The sequence below is a fragment of the Sphaerodactylus townsendi genome, linkage group LG14, assembly GCF_021028975.2.
Source record: "Sphaerodactylus townsendi isolate TG3544 linkage group LG14, MPM_Stown_v2.3, whole genome shotgun sequence".
Taxonomy (NCBI): domain Eukaryota; kingdom Metazoa; phylum Chordata; class Lepidosauria; order Squamata; family Sphaerodactylidae; genus Sphaerodactylus; species Sphaerodactylus townsendi.
Genome location: NC_059438.1, coordinates 26,731,682 through 26,755,285, shown reverse-complemented (window position 1 = coordinate 26,755,285; position 23,604 = coordinate 26,731,682). Strand labels below are relative to the sequence as shown.

The following is a 23,604-nucleotide window of genomic DNA, read 5'->3' as shown; positions in this document are numbered from 1 at the left end:
TCAACCCATTTCATGTTGGGTCGTCTTCTTCATGTTGGGTCGTCTTCTTTTCCTTCCGTGTGTCCCCTCCCTAAATTAGTTTCCTCTTCTCACGTCTACAAACTTGTGGCTATTCAAATGACAAGTTCATGGAGCAGCTGTCCAAGTGCTGAACTTTTTTGAACCCCTGACTTCACTTACCATTTATCTCCTTGCCTAGAAAGAGAGCCACTGCCTTTCATAAGCATGCCACAGCCACAACATGGCCATCTGTCAGGAGTGCTTTGATTGTGTGTTCCTGCATGGCAGGAAGTTGGACTGGATGGTCCTTGGGGTCTCTTCCAACTCTATGATTCTATGAACATGGTGCCCAAAGTAAGACACCATATTCAGCATTCTCTTCAGGAAGACTGGTCACAGGTCAGCGAGAGCCAAAACTGCAGCCCCCATAGTGGTGCTCTGCTTTTAACCAGCACTATGGCAGCTGACCATGTGGTTTTCAAAAGCCGGCACAAACACCAACAGTTGTAAAACAAAACCATGGATTGTGACTAAGGAGACCAACGACAAAGGAGGGAGAGCCCCAAAAACAAACCAAGGGAGACTTTTGTGTTTGTGTATCCCAGAAAGCAACTATTCATCGGAAGAAATTTCCCTTCCACTGAGAAAACTTGTGTATATCAAAGGTGAACAAACACTAAGTGTTAAGGTGAAAGAGGAACAAGTTGCTTCCAACTCTAACCCAGGATCAAGCTCTCTTTTTAAAGGAGATCTTTCTCCCCTCCAGATTTCTCACCGTCAGTTCTGCATCTCACAGTAGCAGAACTGAGTTTTTTACTTTGCCAGAATCAGTGCTGCTTTTCTCCTCATCCCCTCCCTGGAAGGTTCATTAACAGTGAAATCTAGGAAAGGGAGGGGGGCAGGAAAAGAGCTCAGGAGGAGACGGGAGCCCAGCATAAATGCCACTTGTTCTGGCATAAGAGGTATTCACGCCGGCAACAGGGCACTGGATTAAGGAGCAACGTTTGGGCACCAGCACAGCTGTGGTGGCAGCATTTCTCCGGCCTGGGAGCTAGTACTGATGCTGAAGGGGGTGTCCCAGGTACAAGGCCAGCATTAGTCAACTTCTTGAGCAGTAACCTCCCCCCACCCACCCAATTGCATTGATAAAAGGTCCAGTGCAATTACAAAGATCACTTCAAGCAGCATTAAGTAACACCATCAGACTGCCCTGAATTACGTAACTTCCCAGTTCACTTGTGCCAGCCAGGATATTGCTTAGCATGTTAGGCTACAGTTCTGAATTTGCAAGCTGCTTTGAATGGGAGAACAGGCAAAATCTTTTAACAGTTCTGCCTGATGAAACAGCCAGAAAAGCTGCATCACGTAGAATGGAATATCCTACGGGATCTCACTTCTGCATCTTACAAGTACACATCATAGGACACAAATGCAGCTACCCACTTTTTAATTGCATGGATATGTGGATGAAAACTCTGGTCCGGTCAGACAATAGTAGACCACTATTTTTCTCAAAAGGGAAAATTCATATTCAATTCCCAACAAGTGGCAATATCAACAAATGGTGACCATTGTGCAGGAGGCATTTTTAAAGCTTTACACTGTTGATCTAAACAAGGCAAGAAGCTCAATTAAGAGAGCTTATGCTCCTAGATTAAAATGGAAATACACATACAGCCTCATAGATCTTTGAACTGCCCTGGATTGCGTTTGTGAAATCTTATCCAATTCTGCAGCAAACACAACAGTTCATAACCAAAACAGAGAAGATTTTTGCAAGCGTTAACCATTTAAGATGGCAACAGAGTGGGGTTTCGAACCCTGACTGTACAGTGACTTTTAACACGCGTGTGCGCACACGCACACACATACACAGGAAAGAATCCCAGATCACTAAGAAGCTTCCAGCCAACTCCTAGGAATCGCAAAGGCTTTTCCAACCCAGAGAAGGCAGATTAGCCCCCGATTTTTAATTTACTATCTTTGTTATCTATACTGGATTTTAGCAAGAATGACAGGGAGTATTTCAAACTGCTCACAAAGAAGATTGCTTTAGGGCAGTGGTTTCCAAACTGCGCTACGTGTATCCCCAGGGGTATGTGCCTGAGCGTTTGGGGATACGTGAAAACAATTATGTAACAGGTTTGCTAGTACGGGGGTACAATTTTAGGGAAATGGGTTGCCAAGGGGTATGCAAATAAAAATGGGTTGGGAACCACAGCTTTAGGGAGATGCGTTACAACAGCATTTCCCCCACTTCCAGGACAATGAAAGCCGGTTACAGGCCTGCTCTGGGAAATCCACTCTTCCTTGCAACAACCCTGGCTTCGGTTGTACCAAATCAATTACTCCAAATTCGTATCCCAAAACTTGTCCCACGGTCACCTACTAAACTGGAAGTCCACGCTGCGTTGGACAGGTGCAAGGGTTGGACTACCTTTATTTGCATTACAGCAAATGGGAACATTAAACCTTCTGTGCGGAAGGCTATTAAATCTTCTCCCCCCCTCCCCCCCCCCTATAAATGTCCTTGCGATAATTTTGCTCCTCGGTCTTAATTCTGACAACAACCAGCAACGTGGTCTTGGAGAGGGCCCTAAAACCCCAAAAAGGTCGAGACGGGGCAAAGACAGGGAAGAGGAAAGCACGTTTTTTGGGGAGCAAAGACAGGGAAGAGGAAAGCACATTTTTGACAAATACACGTGACAGGAACGATGAGGATCCATGGGTGACGAGCGATGCACACACACACACACCCTCCCCCGGTTTATGCCCCCAGTTGGCAAGGGAAGGAGGGCCAAGCGAGGCTTCCCATGACTCAGCCAGCCAAGGAGGAAGCTCCGAGGCGGGCGCCCCCCTTCCCCGCCTGCCCACAGCTGCGCTTGTGCCTTTCCGCACGTACCTCCTCGCAAGGAGGAGTCAAGGGCAACCCAGCGGCCGGCCCTGTGGAGCCTGCAAAGGGGCCAGATGCCCCACTCGGCCCCGCTCTCTGCAAAGGTGGCGAATAATAACGATAATGGCAACCCCCAACTGGCCCCGGGACCCTTTGCAAACAAGTGCCCGGGCGTGCGCGCACGTGCCTCCCCGCAAGCCCGCTTGCATTCGTGCAAAGGCGGAAGGGACTCCAAGGGAGCCTGGGGGGCAGCCAGTCCAGCGGGCGCCCCCCCACCCTGCCCTCCTGCCGCCCGGCCCCGGGTCGGACCTGAACTTGTGGAAGCGCTCCGGGTCGCTCTCGAAGAGCTGCCGCAGGACCAGCCCGGCGGCGTGGCCCTTGTGCCACTCGGCCAGTTTCTGGAAGCGCGGGTCGCTGGTGAGCGCCATGCCGGAGAAGCAGCCGAAGGAGAAGCAGCCGGAGGAAGACGGAGCAGCGGGACGAGGAGCGGCAGGCGGCGGGCTTTTGAGCTCCGGCTCCTCCCCGGCCCCGCCTAGTGGCGCCCGGCCCGCCCCTGGCCCGCCTTCTCGGCCGATCTCCCACGGAGTAGTAGTCGCCTCTAGCTGCCGCTTATACCGTGCTGGAGGGTGTCCGCCGCCTCCCTGCGGGAGTCTCTGATGTGGCGTTGTAGGGAAAAGGCCGAACCTCCTCTTTCTAATTAGCTCTGGTTTCTCGTTTTGGCAGCGCTGGGCCTGGAATGCGCTTGGATCGTTGGATAGCTCCACCAGCAGAGAGTTCGCTTTCCAGAAGAGGCTGCCTGTTGTGTCTCTGTGTTGCCAGGTGTCACTGCTTTCATGCAGGAGGCAGAGCATTTTTCTATTGATTGATTGATTGATTGATTGATTGATTGATTGATTGATTGGACTTTTATACTGCCCCATCCCCAAAGGGCTCTGGGCAGTGTACAGTATAAAATATTAATATAGGTAAATAACTAAAACCTTTAAAACAGCGATAGCACCAATAATAACAGTAATAGAGGCGTCCGGCCAACCCCCTTTTAAAAAATTCTCCCCGGAGGAGGAGGACGAGTCCCAAGATGACAGGCCCGGATGTAAAGAGCCAACTAGGGGCACCTACTGTGCCCACAGTAAATCCTACTGTGCTATTGCTATGCATTTTCTGCATTTGATCTGTCATATTTAATACTCGTGCTTTGTTTCAGCTGTATTTCAGAGCTCTCCTTGGTTTCAGATTTCTGGAAACCTAATCCTACTGCTTAGCTCCCTGGTGGCCCATTCTGTTGATTGTATTGATTTATACTGTCCACCTTGAGTTTCAGTGAAAAAGTCAGACTATGGTGGTGGAAGGTGCCTTCAAGTCACAGCCAACACATGGTAGGGTCCTCAAGAGACAGAGGTGTAGTTTGCCTTTGCCTCTGTGTAGCAACCCTGGACTTCCTTGGTGGTCTCATATCCAAGTACTAACCCAGGCTGATCCTGCTTCTGAGATTGGTCAAGCCTGGACCAACCAGGTCAGGGCAAAAAGTGAGGATGGCAGAATATAAATAATGTGAACAAAATAATAATCACTCATTTGGGGGAGGAAGTTTAGAAGAAGAGTTGGTTTTTATATGCTTTTTTCTACCTTTTAAGGAGACTCAAAGGGGCTTACAAACTCCTTTCCTTACAACAGACACCTTGTGAGGTAGTTGGAGCTGAAAGAGTTCTGAGAGAACTGTCACTAGTCCAGTGTCACCCAGCAGGCTTCATGTGGAAGGGCAAGGAAACAAATCCAGTTCACCATGTTAGAGTCCACTGCCGATTTGGGGGAGTGGGGAATCAAACCCAGTTCCCCAGATTATACTCCACCACTCTTAACCATGTTGCAGAGATTGTGTTTGAATTGTTCTTGTACCTTTTGTCTGCTCCACTAGCCATGGTCTTCACCTATAGAAGAGGTGTACCGTTCCATCTCTGCAGGTTTGGGTGCTCTGGGCTTTCATGCTGGAGGCAGAAAATTTGTTAAGCAGGCAGAATGTCTGCAGTTCAATCACTGGTATATACAGTTGAAATAATCATTATTTTTTTAAAAAATATTTTATCCTAAAATATATTTGGGAGATGTTTGCTCCAGTACAAATACAAACACACACATCTGGAATCACATCACAATGTTGATGTGTGCTCACTAACGTGACTGGAGTGTGCCCAGTCCCAGTAGTCAAGAGTTTTTCTGTTTTTTTTAAAAAAATATTGCATAGTATAATTATGTAACAGATACATGCTATGCTTTTAAGCAGACTATACAATTTCCCCTTTTTCTCCCTCCCCGCTCCCTTCTTCTTTTTCGTTTATTCATGCAAGCAGCAGAAAGTTCATTCTTCATATTCTTTCCTCCCATATTTCTTCGTTAAACCCGGCTTCTCTCATCCATTTCTCAAAGATTGACCATATCTTCATAATGTCTCTTAATTTTTCTTGCCATAACATATTTTTGTCATCATTTCAAACATTTCTAACTGTATTTGTTCCCAGACATATTCCAACCATTTTGAGATTGTCCATTTCTTTTTATCTTTCCATCCCAATGCAATCACCACATACGCAGCTCTAAACATAATTTTATACATTGGTTCATAACTTCCATTCACCCTTTTGTCTTCAATTACACCTGCCGTTAGTAAATCATTGTTTAAATCAATTTTAATTTTTACTAATTTGTCAAGAGTTTTTCTGTATCTTTTCTCTCTGTTGCAAGATACAACCGCTAGCTGCCTCTTCTAGGCAACTGCGAAAGCAGTAATCCTGTGCTTGACACTCTGGGAACAGGACTGGCGCTGCCAGGCAGCAGAGGCACACCAGAGTCAGGCAGGGAATTTTCATACAAGGCTCTGTGTGTATACATCATACAACGTGACACTCAATTCGCTATTCCCAAACTTTTTATTTTTGCTTAAAATACAAAAGAATTATATATGCGGGCACTGAGAATAGTTCTTTGCGCACGCGTGAAAACAATCCCAGACTGATATGAATCAACGCGAACTCTCTTTCACGCACCCCTTATTATTACACTCCACCCGGATCTTGATAGACCAGGCGAATGCCCGGATGCAGACAAACCGCGCCCAAAGATGACGCAGGGATGCCAGTTACCTGCCCTTAATCCGGAAGTCGCGCGGAGGTTTGATGTAAGAAGCAGCTACCAATCCCTGCCAGGCCGGACGTGTTGCTCCTGGCGTCCATTGCGCTTGTAGCCTGACAGCAGTGCCGCCATGTCGGTGGTTTTTGTGCCGGAGAAGCTGCGGAGCAAAGTGGAGGTGAACCAAGAGACACTGCAGCGGGTGAGCGGGGCCGAGTCGGGAGGGGAGTGGCAGCTGCATCGGGCACCTTCTTTCTTCACCTAGCTCCGGTCAGACGCTTTTCTCACAACATCCCTGTAGGGGAGGATACACTTAAAGTGAACGTTTGCGCGTAGGACATAGGGCGGGGTCCCCCTTCCCCGTTTTATACTTGCCACAACCCTGTGGGGTAGGCTAGGTTGTGTGTCTGATTGGCCCAATGTCTTCCCTTAGGTTTTAGGGCAAGCAGGTGTTTGAACCCAGGCCTCGTCTCACCATTTCACAGCCAAAGTCAGCTGGCTGTTGGTTCCAGGCCACGCAGCTCGGAAAACCAGCAGCAGACGTTGCAGTTCACCCTCTCTTTAGCAACCCTTGTAAAGGGCTTATCAGAGTCACCCAGGGAGTTTCCTGGTCGAGTAAGGATTTCAAACTGGACTTCCCCATTTCTAATCTTACTAATACACCACACTGTGATGCACGAGTAAGAAGCACATAATAATGGCCTTGTGTCATCCTACTAGGTCTGAATTTCTGCTTCCAACTCAAGACATGGTGTTGTTCTGGAGGAAGCAGATGCAAGACTTTGCACAGTAAGCCTGGGGGACTGGCTCTGCCTATATTTCCCTTGGGACTTGGTGCCTGTTTGCATGCAGGGCCTGAGGCAAATCCAATAAAGATCTATTGATCCAGGCTTAACACCCCCCCCCTCCCGCTTAAATGACTTTCCATTTTACCCTGTGAGATAGGCTAGGCTGTGAACGGTTTTCCCTGGTCTCTTGCTGACCACTGCACCGCAGTGACAGAATCAGTGGTTCCCTTCACTCTCCTCTGTTCCTGCATTGGTTGCTCTGTGGCGTCCAACTGGGAGCTAAAAGGGCTGCCTTAACATTTCATGTTTGTGGTGTCTCTTTGTGGCACTGTAAGGAAGGAACGATAATGAGGCAGCGATGTCTGGGCAGTGTTTAATGGGGATGGAAGGTCTAAAGCCTGACTGCTCTGTGCAGTTTTTTGGGATCCAGCTCTGTACAATCTACAGGGTGAGTCTTGGAGCTGGCTCCCATTCTTCTGCAAGGCTCCTGCCTGATTATACCTCCCATCTGTTAAGTACAGGTTGTGGTTGGGTCTGTCCTCTTTGTCTAGATTAGAAAGTGGACAGGTCAGTGTCCCGCAAAAGTCTTGCATTATGAATAGAACACAGAGACAAAGTTCATAGTAATAACCCCATAGTAATAATCCTCCGCACACAGAACAAGAATCTGAGCGTGGGGGGAAAGGGGGCAGAACAGAGGCCACTCTTAACTGACCCTGGAGCAGGTGTATGGAGGACATGTTAACCATCTTATTGGGCATCAGATGTCTCATGGCTTTTGGATAATTGTTTGGGAATGTTGTGGGCTGGGTGCAGGTGAATTTGGTGTCACTCACAGCCTGCAGCAACTTCACTACATAGCTCTGTGAATGCCTTGCTTGGGCGTGTTTGAATTCCTTCAAGATTTAAAGGTTTTCTCACAGTTCTCAAAGCAATAATTGTGTGTGGTGCCTAATCCTATTGCATTGTTTATTGTGCATGCCATCCTGTTGAGAAAATGGATTAAAAATAACATAAATAAATATTAAAACGTTGTTTGAAAAAGTGGCAAGTTGCGTTCAAGCTTTTGAATTTTCTGGGGCTCCACCTTGGAGTGAATGGCTAACCAATACAAAGAAGACGTGTTGTTGTTGGTGAGATGTGTCTGCTGTATCAGAGGATAGATCAGCACTAGAGATACCTCTGAACCACTGCTGATCCCTTTTTCGTAGGGAGAACTGTTTCTTGCTTCTCTGCTTTAGGCAGCCTCTGCTCTAGGGCACTCTGAAATCTATTTTGTGTGTAGAGCAGTCTGCGTAACTGCTGCTGCACTCCACCATGCTGAAATCTGCAGATCGTGAGGATTTTAGGGACAGGCCTGTGATTTGATATTCAGAACATTGGCTTTGTTTACAGAACATCTCAGGTTCAATCACCAGCAGCCAGAATATCCTAGCCTGCAGGAGCTGGGCAAAAACCCCACTCGAAACTCTGGAAAACCACTGCCACTTATAGCAGACGATAGTCTGACAGTATAAGACAGCTTCCATTTCTCACATGGAAATGTCTCTCTTGCTCTCCCCCTAATTTCTGTTGAACAGCCAGCCTGAAGAGCTCTAGAGGACTTCTGTTTTTCAGTATTTTCTGTCCCCCCCCCACTACAGTTGGTTATCACTGATTGTATATTCCGTAGCCTGTGATTCACATGGGCAACAGTGTGCAGTCCTTGGTCAGGATTTCTGGGTGCCACAAAGTCAAATATGGGGGAGGGGGTGTTGAAGAAAAACAGATGGATATGGTTTTTGTAGCCTGTAATATTAGGCAGCATAATGCTTGATCTTTGCAAAGAAAAAAACTTCTCCAACCTAATGAGAGCCTTTTTTGAGTCAGTAATACAGTGTGACACATTCTTGTCAATTTCAGCTGCTTGAAGAAAACGATCAGTTGATTCGCTGTATTGTTGAATATCAGAATAAAGGAAGAGCTGCAGAGTGCGTGCAGTAAGTACCTTCTTAAGAGTCTGATACTGCTGTTTGCTCTTCCCTTTGTATTTGCTCTATTCAAGCTCTATTCAACTGTAGTAGTTTTGAGATTTCTGAATTGTTCAGAAATAAATCTTATAGGACAAGCAGCTGTATTGGAATAAGGAAATACTAGGGAAATAATAGCTGTCTCAGCCCTGCACAAAGAAGGGGGATCCCAAAGTGTGTTAATAAACTGACCCGATCTCTAAACTGCCCTCCCCAGGATTTAAAAACGGTCTGCAGATTGATGTTTCCAAATGTTGTAAGTTGTAAAAGGCATTGTGGAAGTTACAGGGGGGAAGAGATGCACGGGGTTCAATCACTCAACACTTTTGTACACACCGCTTTTGTTACGTGTGGTGTGGTGGTTAGGAGCAGGTGGACACTAATCTGGAGAACCAGGTTTGATTTCCCATTCCTTCACATGAGTGATGGACTCTCTGGTGAACTGGATTTGTTTCCCTGCTCCTATGCATGAAGCCTGCTAGGTGATCTTGGGCTAGTCCCAGTTCTCTCAGATCTTTCTTAGCCCCACCTACCTCACAAGGTGTCTGTTGGGGGCAAGGGAAGGGAAAGGACTTTGTAAGCTCCCATGAGAGAAAGGTATATGGCTAAACTGTTTGGATGTAAGCTCATCTGGCCCATTTTGAAAATGGGTTACACAAAAGTGTTACCTTGTTGGCTCAAGTCCATGTCTTTCAGCAGTGACCAGACATACATCTCTGGGAAGCAAGCAGAGCACAGAAGCAACCTTTTCATCTCATCTGTCCCTCGCATTTTAGAGCCAAGCCATATTTTTTTCACTTTTTAAAAGTAGCTGTGAGGCATCTGGTTCACATTGGGGTCATGAGGTGGGTGGAGGGTTGGGTACGTTACCCCTACTGCTGCCACAAAAAGTCCCATGGAGCTATTACTAAGTTGGTTAGAAGATCAGCTTTGCAAGAAGGCACCTCAAACTGGGGAAAATACAAGCAGAAGAGTTAAGCCTCCACCAACATTTATGTTGAAATTTGTCTCGGGAGGAAGGTAAACATGTATGCTATGTGAAAAGGAAGGGGGGGGGGGGAAGCTAGCATCACGTGTGGTTTGTCCCCAATATTTTGAAGTGTGCTACATCTCACCATGGGTATTCTGGTTAACTGGTGGAACAAATAACTGTTGTGTGGATAGTCTCTCTGAATTTGTTTGAGCTTTTTTAAAAATAGTGTGTTTTAAAAATGGCACCAGCTAAGCCAAAAAGCACTTTAGCACAGGACTTTGCACTCGCCATCTATGGTTTAAACTGGGCTGCTGCTTGTGCAAACTGCTTTGTGCCTTTAGCAACCCAGTTTAATTCAGGCACCGTGGTATCGGCCACTATCGCAAGCCATGATAAATTCTTTGTGAGTGGTCTGTTGAGTGAAGAACTTTCTATATCCCCAGTTTCACCCTAGCACTGAGAGGTGATAGAACTGTCATGGCTTCTTACCTTCCCACTTTCCCCCCTAAATTAAAAAGCTCAACGTGATGTAGTCTGCATGTGGGAGGTTTTCTACCACTTTTGCAGCACTCCCCTTTGCATCTCTGAGATGGCTTCTTTAATACGTGCAACTCCATAACTTTATAAACAGGTTTTTTTTCCACAATAGTCAGAGCTTATGTGCAACTTGAGGCAGGGCAGGGTTTTTCTATTTGTTACTTTAGGTTAATTGAGTCTCGCCTGCCATCTTGTTATCCGATCACCTTCTTGCTTACTTTAGGGAATCTTCACCATCGTGTCGTCTGGCTTTTGTTTCATAGGCACCAACACACTTTGCACAGAAATCTGATTTATTTGGCTACCATCGCTGAGGCGTCTCCTTCTCCTGGTACAGAGAAGACCGCAGATAGTGTCTGAGCACAAATGCCTGCCTGGAGAAAGAACGAAAGGAATCCATCTGGAAGAGCCAGCAGTCGAAGAAATGCCATGCCTTTGGCAATAGCCAGCTGAATTGTGCTGCTTTGCCAGTAAATACACTTTTTGTACTCTCAGAAAGAAATGGCGAAGCACACAGTAAACATAGGACACAGTATGATGTCTAATGGAGCATCATGGAAGATTCGCTAAGGGTGCCTGTTGGAAAGCTACGCAGAGGGGTTGAGCTTGCTCCACAGTAAGGAGCCGGAGACGTTGTGATGTAATGCCTTGCTAGTCTTTGAGGGATAAGACTTAATACTGCACATGAAAACGACGAAGAGCAGGCCAGTTCTTCACTCAACCTTTGTTTCTTCAAACAGTGGCATAATTATGCTATGCTGCCAGTAGAGGGCATCACTAAACTTTAATATATTCCCCTTCCTGTATTGATTTTTATCTACAATATAGGTAATGTAGTCAATAATAAAACTGTGCAAATCTGATATTTTGGCTTTGTATTTTTTTTCTTCAAGTCAACAGCTCACCAGGAGGGGGTAGGGTAGGGTGAGGGGCTCAGCAATGAGTTTGTAAACTGGAATGCTAGTAACTGTTCAAGGTGGTTGGCAGCATCTTACAAAGATGGCAATGAACCAGTTTGGCACTGCCATGGATGAAACATCCCTCCTTCATACTACCAAGTTGGTTGATGCTTCCCTAATATGGGAACACATTTGTTCTAAGAAAGGGCTGTCTTACCCCAGGAGTGTAGCTCACACCCAATTATTCTAAAGCTGAAAAACGATACTTCCAAGCAGCCGCTTCTAGACCAATCGCTCCTTTATAAAAAGTACTCGCAGCTGCTGAAACTGCCAAGGTGGTTCAGGGATGCCACTGGAACTGTAGCTACTCTCAAAAATACCTTCTTGGCAGAAAGGAGCCCAGTCCTTTGTGTTCAGAGCTGAAGGACTGAATTTCAAAACCAAGTTATTGATTACTGAATGATCAAACATTTCAGCTTTAGTAAAGCGCTAGATGAAAAGTGAAATTTTTCCAGTGGAAAGGAGCTTGTGTGGTTTGGTATGCTCACATGCAAGACTTCTTTGGATTTTCATAGATACTGATGGAAATTCTCCAAGCCTTTAGTAATGCATCCTCCTTTCATCATTGGGAGGTTTAAAATGAGAAGGGCCGCACCTTCCATCTTAGATAATGCGCCATTTTGATTTTGTGATTAATGGAAAACAAGTCTACTGAAGATAATAAGTACCTGAAAGTTAAGCTGAACGTTATCTTCAGCAGAAACGTTATTTTAACAAGATATAACCTATTATTAAAGGTATATCTTTATTAAAGCAAATAATTTTGTGTGTTTAATTACAGGCGCTTTAAAATTAAAATACAAAATATACAGTTCCAAAGCATGAGCTATTCACAGAAGTGTTGCAATACGGGTAAGTTAACTGAGCACCAAACCCCTTTGCACCTGGCAGTGTGAAACGTATGGCAAGATTGGGTGCCAAATGGACACAAGTGTGGAAAATACCAGTATTCGGCAAGGTTGGAAGCAGAGGATGATGTAGCACCTACGAGACAAACAGATTAACCAGTATTTCCACTTTTCACTCCAATTTTGAAAAAAAAAAACCTGCCAGTGCTTGCATTTACCACTAAATTGCAAAAACAGTCTAGATGCTTTTTTTAGGGAACCGCAAAAAAAACAACAACAAATATTTGTACTTTGATTTGTGGTAAACAACTGCAGTAGCCTTTAGGGTCCAATATAAGTTTTCAATGGCATACTTGAGAAAACTCATAACCACTTGTTAAATTCACCAATGTTTTAGCAGAAGGTACAGAACATTAACAATTTACAGACAGAAGCCACATGGACTGTGCAAACACATGACTGTAAAGTTATGCACAGCAAACAACTCTGTAAACATGGTAAGGGTGGGTTTACAGGGAACATGGTGACAATATCATAAATACAGGCAACGTTGGCATCTTCAACCAGCACAAATAGTAACATTCGAGGCCTGCCAAGATGACCCGCTGCTACACAAGCAGAAGGGGGAGGGGCTTTGACCCTCCCTACCCAAACGGTTAGTGTTGTGTATCTTTTTCATTTATATATAATTTGGTATCTTTAATATACACATGTACTTAGTTTGTAGAAAATGGGAACTTAAATGTGCTTTTATCTTCATCAAAAAACTATATGCATTTATAACTAATAACCCATTTTACTTGTCAATGTATTAGAATGATATGACTTAAGAAAATATAAAAATAATATTAATACTGTCAAAAACCTTTATACCAGAAAATATTGTGGTTTATAATTACTCTTCCAAAGATGAAGTATGAAAATTTAAATAGGTTTTTTTATAAAGACTTCTCTTGCCCCAATCAATATACAATGGGATAACTATACATATTTACCTTTTTTTTTTCAATTTAAGCACCAGTCACTCCTCCAGATCCACTTTGGTTGGAAGATAGTTCCTAATTCCACAGGTTCACTTATTTAATGGCACATATTGACTGAAAGTAGTTAACTTTAATTCTCAGCACTACAAAAAATAGTGTTTTAAAGTTCTCTCTCTTCTGAGCCAGCTCATGTTTACACACTAAGTCTAGCATTGAAATAAGACTTTAAATATTTGCAAGTAGTCTTAACTATTCTTTCATACATTTAAGGAGCACTGTATGGATAATGCCTTTGGCCAAATGTAAAAATATCAAATTGTGTACTTCAGACGTAGTGAGAACCCACAGGTGAATGCAACCCACCAAGAAGAACTGTGAGGGGATTGAGCATAAGTTCTATCTAGGTGAACTGGGCCCACTGATTGGCCAGGTCACATGCAACCTAACTGGAACAGTTCCAGCTGTTTTGTTATTTTTGCATGAATAAAGTAACTGGAAAGATCAGTTCTGTGGTTGCCTTTGAACCACTGCTGTTGCAAAGAGCTTGTGTGGCACATGAATAACCAACACAGTTTTATTTTTTTAAAAAAATCAGCAGCCTAAGTAACCTGCATGAAGCCTTTTTCTTTCAATCTTTTGTCAGTTAGAAATCTAAAGAAGATGAGTGTTGAGCAAAACTGACCGCAAGATTTGCTTTAAGGTACTCAAAATTCGTTTTAGCAAGAAATGGTAACTATAGAGATCTATATGAAAAAATAGCTATAAAATACAGTGTTTTCTGTGGTAATAATGTAGCAGGGTTTCTTTTGTTTTTTTTAGCAGGGTAAAAGTTAAGTCCACACGCTTTGAAAGCATCACAGTTTAGAGCTGTTGTGTATATACCTAGTACCTTGGCACTATATGCTCAGCACTGAGAGAAAGACCACCACTAGAAGCTGTCACTCCACAGAACAACCAGAAGACAGCCACCACCGCACAACTGTAAAACAAATGAATATTTGTCATGTTGAAGACTTTGGTCCTCCGCTGCTGTGTCTGGCTAAGGGGGGGGGGGAAGGGGTCAGTACTGATGCATATAGGATGCTCTACGTTCGTGCTTGACTGGGAAAGGTTTAAAGCCCTTATTCATCGGTTTGTGCTGAGACGGTTGCTGCTGCTGTGATTGTTGCTGCGGCTGCTGCGCATAGGCAAAAGTGGAGGAGATCCCTGTTGATGGAGTGCAATCGCTGGCTGTTGACCAAACTGATGACTGCAGAATCTGCATGGTGTCATTCCACTGGCTGGCAGGGTTACCCATCTGGTACAAAGACATGCTTTGACTCGGCAGCGAGTGCTGCCAAGGGGCTTTAGGAGGCCAGGTTTTGGTTTTGTTGTCCTGAAAGAGACCAAGATAGACATCTGAGCCTCCTTGCGGTTCATCTTCTGTCAAATCTCCCAGGGCAGGCTGGGACTTTTCCCCATCAGAGTGATGGAAATGGGTTGCTGTCTGGGTGAGAGAGACGCTTGCCCTGGATGATCCTCGGCACTCTTTGTGCATTGGGGCAATCTCTTTCGTCCCATGCAATTAAACCTGGGCTGCAAGACTATTTGCTTTTTCCCACGTTACTTAATGGAAGCCACTGACAATAGATGTCGGCTATCTGCGCTGCCCACCTTTTTTTATCATGCTAGAACATGAACATCAAATAATCCCAGTGATGGTTTCACAGACAGGGTAAAGTATTTAATGGGAAAGGAGCAGAACCAGGAAGAAATGGACATACCCCGTTCCCACAACTTTCTTACCAGATCTTATCTAATATTATCACCTGCTTCTGCTCCCCCAACCCACCCCCAGTGATTTCAAGCACTGCCACGGAGGAAGAGTATATCCATCCCAGACCATAGAACAATCTGCTGGGGTCAAAGCCTTTTTACCATATGGCCTCGGCTACGCTGCCACTCCCAGCTGAGAGAGACCATCCACCCAGGCATTTCCTGTACCCACACTGGTGGCGGTGGTGAAGGTCCAATCCATCTTAGTCCTCCTAAAGTAGTAATTGCAGGTTTAACTTGAATGTGAAGCCTGCTAGAAAAGGAGAAGCAACTCCATTCCCCTCCACGCCAAAGAATGAAACACTTAAGGAACCAGCGACACAAAACCTTTGGAGGGTCCCCTAGAAGAACAGGTTGTGCTCCATGCAGCCCAATTTCTTTTATGTTTTCATAGCTTTGTAAGCCAGTTACCAATAATAACACTCTCAATTGTCCTAATAGAGCAGCACAACTTGCCACTTACCTGATTATGATCATCCACTGTAGAAAGGAGTGGTGGCAATGGAAGCGTGCTGGGATCTTGCTCGCCACTGCTGTGTTTTCTGTGGGGATATTTATTCAATGAGAAAATATGGCCTGTTAACCAGAATAGCTAAAGGCAGACAGCTAAAATAGGCATATATTGCATCCAATGTACGAAAACTGTCTTCGTAATATAAAGGAAGAGAGGGGAGACAGCAGCTTTCAAAAAATAATGTGCAACTGAGAGGCAAGTCTAACATTATATGCAATATGCGGACATAATGTTACAAGAGGCTCGTGGACTAGAACCATTGATCACTTTACCCAAGAACCAAAAGTCAATGCTTCATATGCTGCACTAACAGAGAGGTTTTGTGCATCCACAGTAGCACAATATTTAAGGCTGAATTCTTCTCAAAACACTGCAGGAAGTATGACTGATAGATTTTTTTTGGAAACTGAATTCTATTCGAGCAAGGGTTACTCGCAAAAAAAGATTTGCCACCATACCCAAGAAATTAGCAGAATGTATGAGTAGCCCTGCTCGATTAGGTCAAGGATTCAGCATTCCTTCCCCCCGGCACAACAGCCAGCCAGCTACCTTCAGGAAGCCCTCAAGCACTAGTACTAGCCTTCCCACATTGTCTGCCCCATATCATCTGAAAGCCAGATAGCCTCTCGACTCTGCACACAACAGTGGTTTTGAAACAAAACATTAGCCACAACCATTCACTAGAGGCATGCAGATGAACAGTCTTCCAGTTGTTCAGTCAACGAGATGAATTCACTAGAGCAATGGGACTCACTGCATGGATCACAGAGAGCCACATTCACAGTTCCCGCCGAAGAACCTCATGACTACCGTAAGTCTTGTGCAATGTCCCCAAACACACACAACCAATAATATAACTTTAAATTACCAGAATACATCTGAGCATGTAGGGTTGTCTTTCTTTACAATTACAGAACCTTAGCCAACCCTTATGTACCTGGAGTGAGATTGGCTTACAATTCAGAGATGTTACAAAACTGTGTAAGCTTTTGAATTTTCTGTAACTATTAGGGTAGAAGTTAAAAAAATGCTTCTCTATATTAAAAGCTCCCTATTTTCAAGTTTTACTTTAGTTCTGCAGGAGAAGAGGTAGTCAGAACCCCTATCTGCAAGGAGTTTAGTTTTATGGGCAGCATTCCCCATCTCACTACCTCATTCAAAAGCATATGTTGGCCCAGACTCAATCATAACAAAGCTGTGGAAATGAAGGGCTTCACTGTATAAGTGAAATGGAAAAGCTGTGTCAAGTTTTAAAAAATAAAAAATAGAGCTGTTTATCTTGGGCCCATACTAATGATGAAATTTTCCCCATATCTAAAGAAGTTGCTCACTTACCTAGAACATGGGTAGATGCTATGGGAAACAGTGCTCTGGAGAGCCACAGGTGGCTCCTAAACCACTCAATATCACTGTAGTAGAGACTCAAAGACTGATTCTCTGACTGGTATTCCATAGCACTCAGACATGCGAATGGGAGCTGAATTCTACGAGTACACCAGGACTAGGCCCAAATTTTCAAACAGGTTTGGCATCAATATATGTGCCCCCTCACCAAGGTCTAGACTATAATGCACAAACAGGCCTGCGTCTGTAACAGAGAGCTCCCGCCCCCCTCAATGCTGCATTTCCCAGCTCTCACGCTTACTAAGGTCCAGGAGTGATAAAATGACACCACCCATGGCATAATAGTTGAATCCTCAGCCAAAAAACATGATGGATTGAAGCTGGTGCCTCAACCGTTTCAAATAAAGGAAGAAGACAATTCACATACAACACTGAAAAAAGATCTCCCCTGATGCCAATGCATGGACAGCCATCTAACAGGGGTGTGTGTGTGTGTGTGCGTGTGTGAAGCTTTTGTGATTCCCAGATCTAGTTTGCTTTGTGGCTCACATGTAACATCAGAGTGGAGCTTTCATGCTGGCAGCAAGGAGTGTTCTCTGCCTGCCACTTCAAAACAAGCGCACAGGCTCTCTCCTGAAGGGGATGGGCTCTCAGGGAGAATGTAAGGAACGTCAGCTCTAGAAGACTATTGTTCTTGCACTGCACAGGTACTGTGCCTATCTGCAGAGAGACCATAAAGCCTCTGGCATTCTGCCTGGCCACAGAAGTCATCCCTTTCGCTCACCTTCTTTGCTTGACTGCAGCAACGATGTCTGGCCCTGAGAACATGGAAAACAGGCTGTCTCCATTGGCAGAGGAGGTCTCATCACTGGAGCTGGCAGAGTCACCCTGAGTGCCCGACCAGCTGCTGGTCATCTCACTAAGAGTAGACAAGAGAGCAGTCAGAAAGGTGTGTGGGGATATAAGCACCCAGAGGTGAAGTTATACATCATATTACATTTAAATGGCCAAACCTGAGGATACTTGGGAAATTCCAGTGACTGGAGCTATGAAAAGGCAAGACATACTTTTTCACAAACCTGAAAAATGTCCTAAATTAGGAGATTTAAAAAGCCCCAAAATGAAAGAGTGTCTGTAGCTTTAAGCAACTACAATATTCCCAACTGGGTTTTTGTGAATGAAAAGGCAGGGAAGGGGGCAGGGTGCTTCCCAAGTCTTTCTTGCTCTTTGGGGCCAAGCTTGGCTAAGATTGCCAGCTCCAGGTTGGGAAATTCCTGAAGATTTTGTGGTAGAATCAGATGAGGACAAGATTTGTGGAGGGGAGAGGCCTCAGATAACTACAAAGCCACTGAGTCACTCTCCAAAGAAGCCATTTTGTTGAGGGGGACAGATCTTTGTTGTCTGGAATTCGGTTGTAATCCTTGTGAGTTTTCAGTCCCACTTGGAAGCTGGCAACCCCTAGGTCTGGAAGCAACCTCTGGATGACTTGATACCATCTGACTTGTATGACTCCACTAGCTTGTCTGCTTGCTACTCTTCAGTAGCAGCCAACCTATGAAACCCAGTGTGGAGAAGCAGTTAGAACATCAGAGTAGGGTCTGGGAGTTCAGGTTCAAATCCCCATCTTGCTGTGGAAGTTCACTAGGTAATTTTGGACCAGTTACAAACTTCCAGCCTAACCTACCTTACAGGGTTGTTGTGCAGATAAAAAGGAGAGGGCCCTAATGCTTTGGTCCCCACTGGGGAGAAAGTTTGGGTATAAATCAAGTGGGCTTGGCCCAAGGGCTGGCACCACATAACTGGGCCACAGTTTTCTAATGTAAAGGCTGCTGGTGGGGAAGGGAAAACTGAAGAAAGGGGGCAGATAAATGCAAGTTAGCTGTTGGGTGGGAAGGAGAGAAGGAAGCAGGAAAAGGGGAGAAGCTACGAGGGCTTTCCCAGGGAAGGGAAAGAGAGAAAATAAGTAGGAGGGGGAAATGAGATGCTTCTCGCAAGTCTTTGCCATTTCCTGCTTGTTTGATAAAATGCTGAACACTCATTCAACCCCTGCGACATTTTCTACATTACAATAAGGCCAAATGAAACAATCCGGTCTCTTCACAAGTGGAGGGTGTGTGTGTCTTAAAATGTTTAGCTTGTGGCTTCTATCTCCTGCTTTTCATCTCTTTCCAGTTCATACCACATTCACCTTAAAGCTCTTTACAGCTGATGTTACAGTCTCAGTAACCATGTAGAGTACCCACATCAATAGAGTACCCTGAACTCGACGGGTCAATGAAACTACTTCATCCACTGCTGCAGCAAAATAGTAAATTACTGAAGTGTAACACTTATTCACAAATTTTAATACACTAGAAAAGCACCCCAGGTGGCTCCTTACCCTTCCGTAAAATACTCAGGAAAGGGCCAGGTTCTGTGAGGATCATCAGGATGAGGCCAGTTGCTACGTGCGTTGCTGGGGCGACGGAAGTGCTGTGCTTGCCTTTTTTGTTGCATGGCCTGGCTGACCCCAGCCACATAGCGGGCGAACTCTGGATCCGAGCCAACTGGATGTAAAAAGAGAAACCTGACAGTTGACACATTCGCCTAGTCCAACTACAATTATCCCCTCATCTAATCCTCTGAAGCTCAATTGTCTACCCCTCAAAAAGAAAAGAAACACACATCTCTCTCTCTCACTCACACCCCACAATGCAAACCAGTCAGCAATCGGGAATGTTTGTTCAAGTGCTGCATATTAAGCACTTCACGGGAAAGTGATTTGTGGGCGGGCGGGCAGAATGTGCTGGGTAAAGGAAATGAGGATGGGGTAGAGGGAGAAGTCACAAAGTGTTGGTTAGTTATCCTTAACGTCCACCTGTAGAGGATAGGTCACAAAGGCCTTCTGCCAACCAAGAGTAATTCTGAGAGGCACGGGAGACCCCCTGAGTTGTCTATTTGTTTATATCCAGCCATGTCTCTTCCGACCCAGGGATACTCATAAAGTTTCTCCTAGAGTGTTTTTTCAAGAGCCCCCCCCCCTCCCCAATCCTGAGCTGAAACTGTGTCCATGCCAATCCACGAGACAGGGGTCTCTTGCAAATCTCTCTCTGCATGTTGCCTTCTTGAGAGCTCCACAGTGCAGCCAGCTTATGGGGAGAAAGCCTGCTTCAAAAGTGCATTCCTGTTGCTAAGAGATTGCTCTTCTCTGTCGAGAGAATAGACTGAAGAATGTCTGAAGGGAGCATCTCCAAGGAAGAAAGACGCACAAAAGCATCCTTTTAACCGTACTTTCTCTGCCTCAACTATACAAAAAATGTCCCCATCACCCTGAGGAATCTAAGCAGGGCAAATATGTTCAATTCTATTTAGCTCCACACTGGCAAGAAAAACATGTGTGAGGAGCAGGGGAGACTGGGTATCATTTCGCAGGGCAACCAGGATATTTGAAAGCATCCAAAAGAGCACAGCAAAAGCAGCAGCTGCCTCCCGTGTATGTGAATGAAGATACACGCAAAGTAGACTTTCCTTCTTGCCCCCCTCCCAAGGCATCGAGAAAATATCCCAGGAAGGAGCAGTGCTCTGGATCAAGTGCACAGCTGGGGACGGATGGAGGGTCACTGCCTTGTCATTTTGACCACTTAAGTTTTGGCCTCAGGAACCCACCCCTCCCTCTTCCCATCCACAAGGCCAGAATTGACCTTCATCAAAGCACCATTACCAGAAACAGTACCACAGGGTTGAAGACACCCTTGGCTACAAACAGCCGTTTAACTGCTAGCATTTTACTATCGAATTCCTGTCATGGCCTGCTCACATGTGAAAGAGCAAAATAGAAGTCTAAGAGGCATCTGTCTCCCAGCATTTAGGCAGGCCACATTATATGCAGCTGACCCAGGCTGCTATTTTTGTACTTATAAAAAGATCTGCTATAGCACAAGAATACACACATTCCTTTTGCAAGAGATTTCTTCTGCTTCCTACCACTTCTGAAAAGGAAAGTTGGGTCTCGATGGGAGACCAGCCACAACAGGTAAGTATTCCACCTCCTAGTGGAAGCAATACACTAGGGAAAATGGAACAAGAACTACTGATACTTTTTGTAAGGTCCCCAACAACCAGGAGGGTTTACCAGTCCATTAGTAGACCACAACCAGGAGGGTTTACCAGTCCATAGTAGACCACAGTTGTACCTTTTCTGCTCACCTCTGCTTTAGAAAGAATTTTATGAACATAACAGGAAACCAACTCAAGATTCTCCCCCTGCCCCGATATTCATTTATAACTTACAGAATGTTAGCATCTGTCCCAAAAGTTTACAGGACACAATGGTATCCGTTACACCATCATTTGGTGTACAAAATGGAAATGCTAGGAAACACATCACAGAAATACACTAATTTTCATACAACATCGATGTACTTCCTAGCTCTAAAACTGAGTTGCTCAGTATCTCCCCCCTCCCAACACAATGTACAACTGACGGGGACCCGAGTACACTAAAGCCCTTTCCCCAAACATTCATATTGGGACATGCACACACCTGCAGGGTCAAAAGGTAGAAACTCTCCCAACATCCCAAAGATTCCATCACTTTGGTCACGATTTGGCCACGTATTGTTTCGAGGTCCTTGTGGCTTCTGTCCCAACATCTCAGACATCACATTGTCCATATAACTGTTCACCAGGCCCAAGCTATACAAATCAGAGCTCAGGTCATTACAGGTGTGACTGCCCCACTGATGCACATGAGACAATCCCGGGCCAACAGTCTGGGCTGGCTGTTGGCTGGCATTGGTGGGCCATTTGCCAGGTGAACGCTGTTGCTGCTGCTGTTGCTGCTGCTGGGGCCCGATGGGTTGAAGCAGGTGCTGATAAAACTGCATTTGTTGCTGCTGCTTTTGAGGCTGCTGCAACAGCCCTTGCTGAAGATGGTGCAGGGGCGTGTGAGACGAAGACTGAGGCTGCTGCTGCACGGCGGTGGGCTTCTGCTCTGCTGCAGCCGAAGAGGATGCAACGGAGTTCCTCCTTTTCACCAGTGGGGAGGTCTGCTGAGATTTACCCATATTGAAGCCAGAGAGGAAATCTATCACCTCCTGCATTTCTTGGTCAGTCGGTAAATTCATGCCTTTGGCATCCTTGAAACTGTCTGCTTTGCCATTATCTCGCCTGTCAAGGAGAAACCCATTGACAGTCTGCTTGCTCGGGCTCTGCCCTGGCTGTGTCGACTCTGCTGCCCTGGGGAAGTTCCCGATGTTCAGAATGCTTTGCAGCCGGGTGTCTGCATTGCTGGGTGTTTTTGATTTGTCCTCCAAGTTGTTAGCTATAAAAAGGTTTTTGGAAGGTGTACTAGGAATGGAGTAACTCCCACTGTTGCTCGAATTTGCACAGGAGGCTTTCTTTGTAAGCCGGGATGTCAACTTGGAGAAAGTCTTTTGCAAGCCACCGGTCGATTTGTTTCCATTTCCAGGTGGCAAGTCAATGTGGCTCCCAAAGTCGCAGATCTCACGCTGGAGTTGGATTTGAATACAGGGCAAAGCTTGCTCCCTGTTTTAAAACAAAATAACCCCAACAGACATCTTTACACAAGCAGGCAATTTTATACAAATCAGTGCAAGAGATGCAACCTGGGATTCTCAGGAATGCGTGGCAGTGCACTAAAAAAAAGGACTAGGGAACATAAGCGCTGTGCAAAACACTGGATTAGCCAGTCTAGGTGCTAGTATGTAATTTCCTCATTCAGAGAGAAAGAGGTTGCCTTGAAAAGCTGCAATATTAATTAGAATGGGCAATACTGTGCTTCTGAACACAGATGCTTAATCGACAAAAATGTGGTAATAGAGGCAAGAAATAAGTTAAGCATTTTGTTGAATGATGCCTGGGAGATTCCAGCCACTTTAAAGGTCAAGGCAGTCACCTGTGTAAGTGTTAGGTCATTACTGACCAACGTGGCAACATCACATCACAACATTTACTGGGCAGACTATGTTTATGGGGTGGTTTGCTACTGCCTTCCCCAGTTGTCTACCCCACCAAGCCAGGAACTCATTTTACTGACCTCAGAAAGGTGGAAGTCAACTTTGAGCCGGCTACCTGAAACTGACTTCTGTTGTGATCAAACTCAGGTTGAGAACAGAGCTTTGCCTGCAGTACTGCAGCTGACCACTCTGTGTCATGGGGCTCCTTTCCTGCCACCTTACCCGATACTATAAATTTGCTAGTCTTCAACCATCCAGCTAAGTTCATTGTAAGCTGCATGTTTAGTTTTTTCCTCACATGCCTGCCTCCATCAAAAACAGAAAAAGCTTGGATCCTATGACATCATTCCTCTCACATTTTCCTCCACAAGCAGTGTTTACTACTTCTGCCTCGAGCCCTTCTACATACTTTAAAACTCCTTGGACAACAGTGATCTTGTGCATAAAGAAGTGGTAGCAGCAGAGGAACTGAGGACCACAGTGGAGGAAAAGTGAAGCATTATTCAGGTGTCCCATCTTTTCTGTCTTACTGACACCTGGCTGGATAAGGTGTCCAGGTTTGTTCCTGCTAGTCTAGTACTGAATGGATCAGCATCAGCCACTGTGCAGAAAAGCAACTGTGATCTCTAAAGACATCTCAGCTGAAAGAATGGACTCAGTGACGAACAAGCCCCCAAACAAAGACTTATACGTACTGTTTCAGTTTTGCCCAAATAATTAAGGAAGACATTTAATACTGAACCTTTCCACTCTGTGGCTGCTCCACGGCTGAGCACTGCTTTCCAATCATGTGTCCAGTTTATGAACACTATTTTCCAGCCCACATTTCTCAGATTCACACAGACAGCAGGATGTTATGTT

General features: G+C 45.2%; 3 protein-coding genes across 4 annotated transcripts in view; 1 reads left to right on the top strand and 2 right to left on the bottom strand.

Moving 5' to 3' along the window:
* GPI (glucose-6-phosphate isomerase) overlaps positions 1-3,399 on the bottom strand; it is a 32,979-nt gene extending 29,580 nt beyond the window's left edge. The window contains exon 1 of the mRNA XM_048515638.1: positions 3,203-3,399. Within this exon, the coding sequence (XP_048371595.1) occupies positions 3,203-3,321 (119 nt within the window). The 5' untranslated portion in view covers positions 3,322-3,399. The remainder of the gene's footprint in view (positions 1-3,202) is intronic.
* Positions 3,400-6,044: 2,645 nt separating this feature from the next.
* SS18L2 (SS18 like 2) lies at positions 6,045-11,186 on the top strand. Its single transcript, XM_048515496.1, has 3 exons — positions 6,045-6,218; positions 8,707-8,783; positions 10,587-11,186. The coding sequence occupies exons 1-3, from the start codon at positions 6,150-6,152 to the stop codon at positions 10,681-10,683; spliced, it is 243 nt and encodes an 80-aa protein (XP_048371453.1). The 5' UTR covers positions 6,045-6,149; the 3' UTR covers positions 10,684-11,186.
* Positions 11,187-12,013: 827 nt separating this feature from the next.
* GARRE1 (granule associated Rac and RHOG effector 1) overlaps positions 12,014-23,604 on the bottom strand; it is a 68,862-nt gene continuing 57,271 nt past the window's right edge. For both annotated transcript variants that reach the window (XM_048515493.1, XM_048515494.1), the window contains exons 10-14: positions 21,309-22,312; positions 19,167-19,332; positions 17,571-17,705; positions 15,392-15,470; positions 12,014-14,488 (exon numbers count right to left, since the gene is read on the bottom strand). In XM_048515493.1, coding sequence (XP_048371450.1) covers positions 14,174-14,488; positions 15,392-15,470; positions 17,571-17,705; positions 19,167-19,332; positions 21,309-22,312 — 1,699 coding nt within the window. In that variant the 3' untranslated portion in view covers positions 12,014-14,173. The remainder of the gene's footprint in view (positions 14,489-15,391; positions 15,471-17,570; positions 17,706-19,166; positions 19,333-21,308; positions 22,313-23,604) is intronic.

Excerpts from the sequence above, each read along its gene's own strand:
- SS18L2 (XM_048515496.1), top strand. The coding sequence starts at position 6,150 with ATGTCGGTGGTTTTTGTGCCGGAGAAGCTGCGGAGCAAAGTGGAGGTG. Across the intron at positions 6,219-8,706 it reads ACCAAGAGACACTGCAGCGG|CTGCTTGAAGAAAACGATCA; the intron begins GTGAGCGGGGCC and ends TGTCAATTTCAG. Across the intron at positions 8,784-10,586 it reads AGAGCTGCAGAGTGCGTGCA|GCACCAACACACTTTGCACA; the intron begins GTAAGTACCTTC and ends TTTGTTTCATAG.